Here is a 13,501-nt window from a genome sequence, read left to right on the forward strand (position 1 = left end):
CTTACCACCAAGACTCCTGTTAGGATTTTTTTTTTTTTTTACTTCTGGACTCTATTTGCTATGCAGTATGCCTTCCAATTTAAAAATATATATTCAAAGAAATATAACTATCAATGAAACTTGCTCAATAAGAGATATTGACAAAGTTTTTATCACGCCTTTTGTAAAACTGAAAATAACTTATAAGTACTTTTCCCTTATCTATTAACCTAAGGATGAGGAGACCTTTGGTTGGGAATGATCCATCTAGTCCAACCTTCTAATTTTGCATATAAGAGGGATCTGAATTTAGAGGTTTGATTAATCATGAAAGGGGGAAAAATGATCTTTCTCACATACATTATATTGACAAGTCACCTGGTAAGTATCAATAATTTAAATCCAATGAAACACAACCTGAAGTGAACTATTTCTACTAATGATAAAAATAAGAAATGTTTCACATTTTAATTTTCTTTAAACCTTTTTTTATTTAGAGATTTTTCTGGTAAGGAGATATACCATAGGAAAGCAATTTCACTGGCAGTGAGGTATGTATATACTCTACCAAAATACTCCTTATTTTAACTGTTTTTAGCTTTATTTACATACGAAGCAAAGAATCAATGCATATCCTTGGTTCAACTATATTATTAGCCATACTACATGAAATAAAATGGTGCTTGCATACAAAAACTGTTGTTTGTAAAGAAATCTGATTTCAGATTAAAAGAACTAATTTGTTTTTGGAAAAAAATTCTAAAAAGAATCACAATTTATCATGACCAAGACACCTGCACCGTATTTTCCATTCCTCACAGCACATTTATTTCAGTAATTCTGTTATGTCGGTTCTTAGCATGAGCATAGTGTTACACGATTTTCGTACATATAATCACATCCAAAACAAGTTCTAAAATTTAAATTGTAAACATTCTCATCATATGTAGAAATATTTTAATTGGTATATTAAGTTTTGCTAACTGATCAAATTTGGAAGATAATATAAATGAGAACGTCTATTCTAAACTGTGTAGTGAGCATTGTTTATTAATTACATTTCTACAATGTTAAATAAAGTAAGAGGCAAACCTGTCCTGTAAGCATGTCAAATTTTAGGTAAAACATTAAAAAGAAACAAATCTGTTAACAAAAGAATGTCTTGCAATAAAGAACATTAGATTTTTTAAATCTATTATGATACAAAAATGTAAAGGGTAAATAGCATCTTTGTTGACAAAGTAGGAGGTAGCATGGATGCACCACTTTATTGTCTGAGAAATGCAACTGGAGTAAAGAATATTTCCTTACCACAAATAATTTCCAGAACTATATACATATTTCTTTTAGAAATACTTGTTTAAACAAATCTCCCTCCACTTTTTAGTATAAAAAAACCGTTCCATGTGATTTAAAAAAAAAACACTTACACATCTAGATAGAATAGTACTCTGCCCTATTTGAGTGAACAGTCTCAAACTATGAAGTACATGATATTTAATGCCCTAATTTGAGTAAATTTAGTCATCGGTTCTTGGTATTATACAAAACACTAAATACATACAAACAAAATATAATATCTTATTTTTCTATGCAAGTCTTGTGGGGAATAAACAGAGCCTTGATCTGGTAACACTGCAAAAAAACATAATTTTCCGATAAGTCTGTCTCTAAGTATCCATGTGCAACAGTTTATTAAAGGCTGCTTACATGTACTGCTCTTTTCTTGAGTGAACACAGTTAACCAACAAAAATTCGTAAACCTTAAAAACACATCTTCCACCTATATAAAATATAGACTACTTACTGTTTTAAGTATTGGATTTGCTCTGATGTCACTGTAATTCACTTTCCCCCATTTTTCTGCTTTAGTATTTATAAACAGATAATTTAATGTGGCTTTAAAAAAAAAAAGAATGTCAAATTTACATCCAATTCAAATTTGCTATTTAAAAGGTTTCCTGGTTCTATGAAGCTGCTTCAGCCATTAGTAGAGAAAATGAAGTTTCTGTAATGGAGGCAGGCTTTTTAAGTAGTGACGTGACTTCCACCATGCCAGCTCCAGTCCTTGGAAGATTAGCGTTTACAATATGTCGTTGTAAGTGCTTAATCCAGTCTTCCTGAACAGACAAGGGTCCTCGAAAGACTAGGCCACAAAACCTATAGAAATATAACAATTCTCTTAACATGACCAATTCTCTTTTTTTAAAACCAATTCACATAAAATCCATAAACATAAGGAATAAACTTTCACCATATTTTAAAGATAGCACTTGATAAAGTTTTTAAAGTCAAATGATTGAATAAAACATAAAAACTCCCAATTCATATGTTTATTAACAGCTATAATAAACTCCAGTAATCTTTGTATAGGTAGGAACATTATTATTAGGGTAAAATTAACAGTCTTAACACCTACATATCTTAATTCACTTGAAACAACAATTACTCTAAAATGTGCCATTCTTTAGAAAAGACCCTTCCCCAATTTACCATTCTTTAAATTGCATTGTGTCTATGTCTGTTCATGTGTGTTGTGTGTGAGTATGGAAGAAGGCGTGAGCATGAGGGACGAGAAAATGTGTTCCCAATAAGTGAGAACTCAAGAAAGCAAAAATTCAAACCAAATAAAATTAAACCATACAAACCAAGTAAATGAAACATGAGAAAAGCTACTTTTTCATTTTTTTTTTTTTGCGACAGAGCATTGCTCTGTCACTCACGCCGGAATGCAGTGGCACCATCTCGACTCACTGCAACCTCTGTCTCCCGGGCTCAAGCGACTCTCCTGCCTCTGCCTCCTGAGTAGCTGGGATTTCAGGCACATGCCACAACGCCTGGCTAATTTTTGTTTTTTTAGTAGAGATGAGGTTTCACCATGTTGGCCAGGCTGGTCTTGAACTCCTGGCCTCAAGTGATCCATGCATCTTGGCCACCCAAAGTGCTGGGATTACGGGCATGAGCCACCATGCCTGGCCCAAAAGGTACTTTTATAAGTCACAGTACAATAGATTTACATCACTATTGGCTAATGTAAAAAAACTTGACTTATTAGTTGTTGAAGTACAGGATACTATGAGCTGAATTAAGATTTTAAGCCTATCTCCAGAAGTTCATTTATAACTTGGTTGTTGAGAATACACACTCTGCTACAAATTAAAAATCTCAAATGAAACAGCTAATATGTCTCAAGCGAAATATGAAGAAACTGATCAGATTTGGCAATATAGGCATATACCTGCATCGGAGAATGTAAACCTCGTCAGCACCATGAGGTAATGTTAGCATTTTCTTCTTGCTTCCAGATCTTGACCTTGATTTCTTTTGCTTACAATCTAAGGCTAAAAAAGGGGAGAGAAAAATTTAACATTCCTTATATATTTCAAAATATACATACATACATATTTTTCTAGAAAGGTCTGACAGACCATGTAAATCAGTTAGAAAAAGTCTGCATTCATTTCCCTATTCCCTGAAGCATGCACTCAACTTGCTAATTCTGTAATAGCAGTAATATTACCTGCATCTATACTTCCTGTACTGCCTTTTCAAATAATGTTTTACCACACCAAACTAGAACTGAGAAAAATGTAACTAAGTAACTTGAAACTACTAAATTGGCCAATTATTCAATAATGGTAATCTTTACTCTCATAATCATACATAATTTTAACAGCTGGTTAAATGTTATTTCCAGAAAAATAGAACCTTTTATTTGAGATCATTAAATTAAGTTTGCATTTCATTACTGCTCCATTAAGTAGGTCTCATATACTTGGAAAACTTAGAAGGGAACATGGACAATGTAACTAAGAGCTCAATGAAAAATCAATTTTCACAGTGATTCACCAAGAATTCTATAAATAGCTCTTAAAATTGTATGCTGGCCCTACATTTGAAAGGACAAAAAAAGCTCAACTTTCATTTTTGAACTTAACTTGTATTGCATACAATCATCAATCATATAAGTTTTATTTACCACAAAATAAATATAAATCCATATTATCTCACATAAGTTTACAAATGGATCTATGTTTAATGCTAACTATTCTTCACATATTTTTCATTTTACATTTCTCCAATAGCTTATTTTAAAATATGATTTGAAAAGGCAAAAAAAATTATATAAAAAGTGACCAAAATTTGATGTTAACTGTTCTTGAAATTTTTTCCATTACTCGACTTTTCCTTTATTTATTCCAAAACAATCTGATTTAATAAAGGAAAAAATATTTTTTTATAGGTAGAAATAGCACACAACATTTGATAGGTCTTTGAATACAGCTACACCATTTCTTTGGACAAAGGGATGATAGCAATCCAGGGTGCTGCTGGTCAATTAGCAGGAAGAGAAGGTAAGAATTTATCTGTAGGGATTCAAGGTGGGAGGGATACAAATGTAACAGAAAGGTTACCCAAATGGCTTTTCTTCCATTATCCTGCCATGTGAAAAATTCCCTGGAAAAATTCTAAGTAAGAGAGAAGGAACTGGCTATTCAATGACTCTGTGAAATGAATTGTTGAAAGTCCAGATTCCAAAAGAATAGATGCTGCTATTACAAAACCAATAAACATAGTTCCTTACAGCAGTCAAATGACAATGCTAACAGAAATGTCATATAGAAAATTCAAAACCACAAGAAACCTAAATCTCACTGAAGCCACTGGTTTTTAGCTTCCTGTCATCTGCCTATTCAAAAGTCAAATCTAGGACACACAGTCTTTTTCTGTTTATCTCAGAAGAAGAGTCTAATAAGTAAAGAACTACTAGAAGTCAAGTTAGGTATTAAAGAATGGGTAATTCAAAATTAAACAACCAAATTCTAGAATAGAAAAATCTTCTAAGGATCTCATTAGTTATCTCAATTAAGAGCCTAGCATATAGTAGGAACTCAACAAATACTTCCGGAAGAAAAATAAAGCAAAACCCTGTAATTTAACCATTGATATTTAGACAGCCTATGAATGAAAATGTTTTACTCCTATTTAATACAGGTAATGTTCCTGTACAACATTGTGCATCATTTGTTTAAATATGTTGCTGCAGTCACACGTACTTCCTTATCCTAGATATAAATCACTGACCAGTCCAGCTTATATACAGAAACTAGGTTATTCACAACAGCTACGAGAGTGAAATATCATATATTTCGTAACCAGTAGGAAAAACCTTTTTCCTAGTCACATTGGTGAGCAAACTGAATTTAAGTGGGTTATGAGTGATTCATATACTGGAAGTACAGTTCAGGGAACTCAAAGAGTAAGTGCTACTAGATGTCAGCTATTCTTTCCATCTGTAAAGATGGATCCTTGTCTGTGTTAGGCAGAACAGAGCAAGCATTTGGTGTATCATAAGATTACAGGTAGAATCTTACTTTGATGAGCTTGCTGGTTGTCAAAATTGCCACACCGTATTCAAACTCCTTTTAAAATGCAAATAAATTACGGTAGGATACAAATAGAATACATTATAACAATCCTTAAAAAATTTGTTCACAGAATGTTAATGTTTGGGGTTTAAAGTAAATTGAGGAAGCAAGGCAGAAGATGGTAGGGAAATATGCAAAAGAACATTTTATCAGTTACAAAGCATTTAAAGTTAAATTTACATATTGTGGTATTTTAAAAATGGGACTGGGCATGTTTATTCTGAAATGCAGAAATATTTTTGGCATTTTTTTAATAGGGAAAAAAGAATTATTTTATGGCTTTTGATGCTTTGTGGACTGTGAAAACTCTTAAATTTAGGCTGTTTTATGAATGAGCAGATCTAAATTTGAAATGAGAATGCCATCGTTTTTGTAGCAATGAGTATGTGAAGGTATTACAACCTTGGAAAGCAGGACAACTCTGCCACATATGACTGACTGGTCATCTCTAGAGCCCAGGGCTCCAAGTTAAGGTTATAGAATCTCATGCACCTCTGAGGATCCCTACAAACTTATCCATAAATTTAAAACATTAAAAATCTGGGATCTTTGACAATTGAAATCTAAATGCCTCAGTGTTTTTATATCTTCATCATCAATTCTAAATTTCTTATCTTCTGAAATGTTATCTTTTTGAAACATGAACATATTTTACAATAGTTTTTTGTAATGCCAACATCCAACTCCACTCCTGTGATATTGCCCATACCTTTGAGAAAATCTGTTTAAAACTGATTTAACATATTAATGTACACAATAAGGAGACATCTATAGAGCATCCTCTACATAAAAAGATAATTTACACAGAAAATTTCAGTGAATGAAAAGGATGAGGTACAAACATGTCTGTTATACCAATATTCTCACTTAAGAGATTTTATTATATCTAGAGGGAAAAGCAGCTTTGTTCTGGACTGTACCAGGAGCTGCTAGAACATTAAATACAGATCACTAACACATTCAGTTTTAGTATAATGCAGCTCATCAATACCATTAACAGTCAAAGCTTTAACAAAGTTGTTTATATGAATAATCTGCCAAATAAATAACTTTGTTACACAAAGCCTTTTTTTGTAACAGGATTTCATTTGCACTTGCTAGTGACCAAAAAACTTTCAAGAAGCTAAAAACAAAAACCTCACACACCCTTTTCTCTTTCCAAAGTATTTTAAATCTAACATTGTTTATATAAACACATTTTTAAAAAAAGTATTAACTTTCTTCTGTAGTATAAGCTTCTTTAGAAAGAAACAAATTCAGTCATCCAAACAGTCCTAAGGTTACTATTCAGGGGGCAGAAACAGTTTAAGTAATTAATTTCAAACAAAAGACTGTCAAAAATCTTTCAAGTTACCTAATTTATAAAAGATCTAAATTGCTACTGAGAAAATTTTACTTGCGAGTAGAATAAATTGAGCTGTAAGGTCAAATGAGAAAAAAATTAGAATATACCTTTCAGTTAGATATCTGTCTTGGTCAAATACAAATATGAAAGAGAAAACACAATAAACTTCAGTCTCCAAAAAGAACACCATACTGCTATGCGATCAATACTATGACCAATGATTATGACAACACGCCAAAACAAAACCAGATTGGTGCAAAGCAAATAAATAATACAACACATAAAATTCAAGTCTGTTTTCTGAGCCATTAGTTTTATACAAAGAAGATTAAAAATTTACTTTGGACTTTGACATTATTAAATAAGATCTTTTGCTCTTTTCCACCTTTCTGCCCATATATACAATAACTGCTTCAATGAGTTTCATTTTATTTTCTTTCACTACATAAATGACCCGAGAATGAGAATCTATTTCATAAAAACTGCTGGAACTTCTGTGATAAAGCACACCATGACTAAATTAACATTTGCCACCAAAATATTTTTATTTGTAATAATTCTCCCCTGTCCAATTACTTAAATGCCTTGTTTCATCTGTTTCTTTTCTAATTGGTTGCTGGTGTTCCACCACCTTCAAAAGCTGGTGCTGGAGGTCGTGGTGGCAGTGGTGAGGTGAGAAGAGGATGCACATGTGCCAAGGGGTACACAAGTGTAAGACAGAAAAATAAACTCAGTTCTTTTTTTTAATCTTTATTTTAGGTTCAAGGGTACATGCACAGGTTTGTTATATAGGTAAACTGTATGTCAAGGGGGTTGGTATACAGACTATTTCATCACCCAGGTAATAAGCATAGTACCTGATAGGTAGTTTTTGTACTATCTCCCTCCTCCTACCCTCCACCCTCAAGGTAGGCCCCAGTGCCTGTTGCTCCCTTCTTTGTGTCCACGGCTCCCTTCTTTGTTTCCATCTGTTCTGGTTGCATCATTCCCACTTGTAAGTGAGAACATTCAATACAATATTGGTTTTCTGTTCCTGTGTTAGTAATAAACTCAGTTCTAACTGTTGTCACTAATCCTTGAAGGTTCATAAGCCCCAAGCATATAAAAAGACTGTAAATACCATTTTCTTTCCTTCAGCCTCAACTGAAAAAGAATTAGGGTTTTTGTTTTTTAACAAAACCGTTAGCTTGTCTAAAACAGGAATGGAGTAGAGAAAGCCATTTGTTGAGAAGCCAAAGTTTCACTTCAGCTTACATCTTTGTTTCTGTACAAAGTGCCTAGGAGACCAGCTTCATGGGTATCCAACCTGTGCAGTCACATAGGGAGAACCCCACACTCGGTTTAATGCTCTACTATGACAGCCTTGAAATTATTAATGTTTGGACAAGGGCTACCATACACTCATTTTGCATTGGACCCTGCAAATAGCAGTCCTGGTACCTGAGTACCGGCTATCATAAATGAGAAAGGTTGCATTCAGTTCCACCCCTCAATCCCCTTGCCCATTTAAAAGAAAAACCTATTAAGAGAAAAATTGTTAAATCCCCAATCTCTACACAGTATTAAAATTGAAAACGACTCTCCTACTCCTACCAACATCAGTTCTTTGCTCCTAGCTATACCACCATATTCAAACCAATCATTATTCCCATATGAGTAGTTTAAATTATAAAAAGCAATGTTGCCCTTACAATCAGCAATTAAGTATAAAGATACATATTTAGTAACCTCAAAAGTATTTATTTTCATCATCATTTTCCCTTGATATTTTCACTTTAAAATTGGATAATTTTTTTAGTACCCTAAATAACTTTAATTAATTTTTAGAGTTTCCACTCCCAACGACTGAAAAAAGGGTAAGTAACTCAATCACACAGCAATCAGTGGCAAAGTTAACTAGATCCTGCATATTTTAATAATTTACTTGGAAGAGGATGAAATGCAAAATACCTGGAAAACAGATTTCCTTTGCTTTAAGAATTAGGTTTGTGATTTAACAATTATTAGTCCCCAAAGACTGGTTGCTTGAGTTTGTCCTACAAAGTAGGAGGTTATATTAAGGATAGTCAACAGCCTTATAGTTCAGAGAAAGAGTGAAAGAAAGTGAAAGTCACCTTTTATTTAAACTTGAATGGATTCAGTTAAAGAAAAGATACAATTTGTAGAAGCCCCCACTATTTCAAAGTAGAGGGGATAATTACTAAAGGATATGTTGAGCAAGTATTCTCTAGATGTAAAGGGAAAAGGTAGACACAAATATGATAACCTCATCACACATTTTTATAAACAGAAATTAGAAGTTTTACCAGGTTGCCCAAAGCTAAAAAAGCTAACAACATCACAGCTACAAGTGGCTTACTGGTCAGTCAAGAGCTGATAGGATAGCAAATGTATTACTCCTTTGTGGTTACAGGTAAGAAAAAATACATTTGAAATTTTCTTTTCAAGTCAGTTGGACTTGTATGCTGTTTTATTAAGCAAAATAGGCATTACTTAACATCAACCACTTTTCTAAAACTAAGAAACATCTGAAATTAGAATAAACATTAAAGTACATAATGACAATCTGCTTTAAGTCACTTTGTTTAGAATTATAAACAAAATAATCAGTCTTTGCCCTTAAAATCTCCATATTTCTGAAATATCATTTCAGATGTAGTAATAATAATTAAATTGTTCTTGATCACAAAATTATTTAAGAAAACCACCTGACTTTAAAATTTCTTTTATCTTTAATATAATCACATAACTTAAACTAGTTAGAATTCACAACAATATATTAGTAAATCAAATGTCACAAATCCATGGTCACAATGGATCTAATTTGGCTTTCTATAGTTTTCAATAGCTTTACACATTCTGCCCAAAATTCAAACTATAACCAAACATGGTATTGATCAGGTATTTTCTGTTTCGGCCAACTTTTAGCTAAGCTACAATTAAATATATACACCTTGAATAACAAGAATTAACCTTATTCTTCAAACCCTAGGCAAATCAAAAAAAAAAAAAAAAAAAGGAAATTCTACTTTTCTACTTCTGCAACAAGTGAGAAACTACCAATAAGCCATCCTTTTACCCTAACCTCCAAGAGAGAAAGTCTGGGTATTTTATTATTTCCACAAAGTCAATTAAAACATTAGCTGAAATTTAGCTCTGGCCAACCACATGCCTTGTTATTGTAAGGGCTAGTTCTATCTTAAAAATCCAGATTACAAACAGCATTCAAGAAATTCATGTTAGAATTGAGAAAAGGAAAACAGCACAGTGTAGCCAGCTATGAACAATATGCAAGATTTACCAGGGCCAGAAAGACTGGAGTAGGGGACTTTAGTCACGTAACTCCCATGCCCCCATGGGGTGGGGGGGCGCTCATGCGGCGGGTGGGGTAGGGGGGTAATTGTTTAAAGGCATTATGTTCCTGACCTGATCCCTTACCCATTATTTTCATGTTCCTGAAATTTGTGATACAAAGAACAATGTATAACCAATCGATAACTTATGTTATTTTAATGTAAATCCTTGATAAGTAAACAGGAACAGCTTCTTTTTTCCTTAAAAACTCACTTGCAACTGCTGCTAATCAGAGTGTATATCTAGGGCCAACGTGAACCTATGTTTCCAGGTGGCTATCCTCAAGCTTTGGGCTTGAATAAATTCTATACCTAATGATATTTTCTGAATCTCATTATTTAAGGCCTACATAATAAAACTCATACCCGACACAAACATTATAACGAGGACAGAATTAGATACATTTAAAAAACCCAAAAAAATCTAAAAAAAAAAAAAAAAAAAGCAAAACCTAGAAAATTAGTAAATAACAAAACCAACAGCAATGCTAGGAAACTAAATAAGGTTTGCATGAAAAACAAGATGTCAGTCAAAACAGATCATCTTTCTTTTGGAACCAATGAGCAGCAAAAAAACAATCATCACAGAATTTCAGTATTTTATGCTACAATGGTGTACTCTTAGGCTATATTCTCCTAAAAACAAACCTGCTGATTCAACAAGTGTGGTTATCTGCTTTTGAGAAATAAAAATAAAATTCTAAGTTCTAGAACACACTAAATGGACACCCTCTTTGCCAAGGGGACCCCAGAGAAACCTTAAAAATTGACTTCCAGCCATGATGGGACAGAAGGTGAAGCATGTCTCATTATATCCCCTCTCTCACTAACCACCATTAAACTTTCTTTCCTAAGAGTTAAAAAGAAACCAGCCTTTTCAAAAGACTCGTTCCACCACTGATTTCAACCAATTGCCTAACTCAGAAGCCAGACTCCCCTGTTTTTGTGGTGTTGACACAACTGACCAGCATTGCTTCCTGATAAGAGATCACAAAATGGTTCTGGCTGGTCCATGGAGTTTGTGCATAGGGTGCCTGTGAATCTGTTTCACCTTTTGACATGTAAACCCTAATTTTACTATGTTTAAAAATGTTAGGTCTCCACCTTAACGTGAACATGGGATATATGTAACACGGAGTTTACACACCAAGCCTGTGTGCGCCCCCTCATGAATATTCATAGCTCCTCCTATAACCTGTTGAATGTGTATACTTAGCCAACCCATTCGACATAACTTTCTGTCTCACCCTTCCCCCTCTGAAGGACTTGCTTTTGGTCTCTGTCCAAGGATACACTTCTAAGCCCGCAGCCTTCAAGCTTTTTAAGAAATAAAGCTCTCTTTTCCAAATTTGTGGATCTGCTTTTAAGATGAAACTTTGTTACAGTGGATAGCTGGATGATGAATTGTTGCTAGTAAATGAAAGAGAAGTAATGAAGCCTGCCCTTTTACCAAACAGCATGGTAGCAGATTGGCTAACTGTACTTGTATAACCATCTACCTCCCATTTAGATTTAAAACCTTGAGCCATCTCTATTTCTTTCCTTTTATTCTGTACCTCTAACTAATCTACCATGTCCTGCTTATTTTATTTCCATAATATTACCCATACATCTATTACCCCTCCTTTACATTCTTAATGTCACTAACCTGGTACAGGACTCTTAAAATTATCTATCTTGCAATTTTTCCTCCTCCCTGCCAAATCCTTTATTTAAAAAGCAATTTCAAAAGCATTATACAAATTCCTTATTCAAATAGTTCCCCACTACAAAGTTAATTCCAACATCTTAGACTAGCATTCCATGTCATCTACCTGACTCTACCAAACTCAATTCCCTTACCTCATACTCCCTAGTATTTCCAATAAATTTCCCACATTGTACCACCTTACTCCCTCCTTCAAGCACTTCCCTTCCCCACCTGACCCCCATTTCCATTTCACTTAGCTATACATCAGGGTCCATTCAAATGGTAATTTCAAAAGCCTTGTGAGATCTCAGTCTAGATGAAAGTTGTCTTCCTCTTTCTCTGAACTTCCACAGTATTTCACACATAAACTCCAATGGCACTTACCAATTTGTCTTGTTTTACAACAATTATGTATATATGTGCTTCTAATATTGTAAGATCCAATGTATCTCTGCATACTTAGCACACTTAGAGGTGAAAAAAAATGCTTGTTGAATTAGCGAAAAAAATCAGCCAGTCATCTTTTAGTATGGTGGGAAAATAGCCTAATTCTTGCTGGCATAATAAAACAATTAGTAGAGTATCTGTAAACGTTACCCAAAATACTCTAAATTATATCCAATCTACTCAAGGTAAAAATAAGAACAACATTTTAGAACATTAACCAGCAAAATGGTTAGGAAAAATCAAGTTATTAACAGTTAAAGGGCTAGTCTTCAGTTAACTAGAAAATTTACTCAACTCAGATAATTCATTACCCTGCTAATCATTTATAAATAATATGTAACTATGCAGACAAATGTATACACCTATATGCCCTTAATGAAGAACAGTACTACAGAAATAAGTTACAGCAAGACATATATAGACCCATCTTTTCATTGTCTCATAGCTTTTTAACAGGTTTGACCATGCCATTCCCTTATTTTTCTTTTCTTTTTTTTTTTGGAGATAGAGTCTTGCTCTGTTGTCCAGGCTGGAGTGCTGATCTTGGCTCACTGAAACCTCCACCTCCCAGGTTCAAGTGATTCTCCTGCCTCAGCCTCCTGAGTAACTGGAATTACAGGCGCCTGCCACCATGCCTGGTTATTTTTTTGTATTTTTTAGTACAGACGGAGTTTCACTATTTTGGCCAGGCTGGTCTCAAGCTCCTGACCTCAGGTGATCCACCCGTCTTGGCCTCACAAAGTGCTCGGATTACAGGAGTGAGCCACCGCACCTGGCCTATTTTTCGTCTATTGTTATTTATTTATTTATTTTTGAGATAGAGTCTCACTCTGTCTCCCAGGCTGGAGTGCAGTAGTGCAATCTCGGCTCATTGCAACCTCCGCCTCCCAGGTTCAAGCAATTCTCCTGCCGAAGCCTCCTGAGTAGCTGGGATTATAGGTATGCACCACTGCATCTGACTTGTATTTTGTTTGCTGAGGAGTTTCGTTCTTGTTGCCCTGGCTGGAATGCAATGGCACAATCTCAGCTCGCTGTAATCTCCAACTTCTGGGTTCAAGCAATCTTCCTGTCTCAGCCTCCCAAGCAGCTGGGATTACAGGTGTGTACCACCATGCCAGGCTAATTTTTTGTATTTAGTAGAGATTGAGTTTCACCATGTTGGTCAGGCTGTTCTCAAACTCCTGACCTCAGGTGATTCACCTGCCTCAGCCTCCCAAAGTGCTGGGATTACAGGCATGAGTAACAATTTTTCTACCTT

The 13,501-nt window shown here is 34.3% G+C and overlaps 1 protein-coding gene across 19 annotated transcripts in view; it reads right to left on the reverse strand.

Moving 5' to 3' along the window:
- Positions 1-437: 437 nt before the first annotated feature.
- ZNF644 (zinc finger protein 644) overlaps positions 438-13,501 on the reverse strand; it is a 104,787-nt gene continuing 91,723 nt past the window's right edge. For 18 of the 19 annotated variants that reach the window (XM_017544121.2, XM_017544108.2, XM_017544112.2 and 15 more), the window contains 2 exons: positions 3,218-3,320; positions 438-2,139 (listed from right to left, as the gene is read on the reverse strand). In XM_017544121.2, the coding sequence (XP_017399610.1) occupies positions 1,947-2,139; positions 3,218-3,320 (296 nt within the window). In that variant the 3' untranslated portion in view covers positions 438-1,946. Of the gene's footprint in view, positions 2,140-2,992; positions 3,129-3,217; positions 3,321-13,501 lie in introns of those variants that run through there. The other variant, XM_017544119.2, reaches the window with a different exon arrangement.

Source organism: Cebus imitator, unplaced genomic scaffold (assembly GCF_001604975.1).
Source record: "Cebus imitator isolate Cc_AM_T3 unplaced genomic scaffold, Cebus_imitator-1.0 Scaffold166, whole genome shotgun sequence".
In the NCBI taxonomy this organism is placed as follows: domain Eukaryota; kingdom Metazoa; phylum Chordata; class Mammalia; order Primates; family Cebidae; genus Cebus; species Cebus imitator.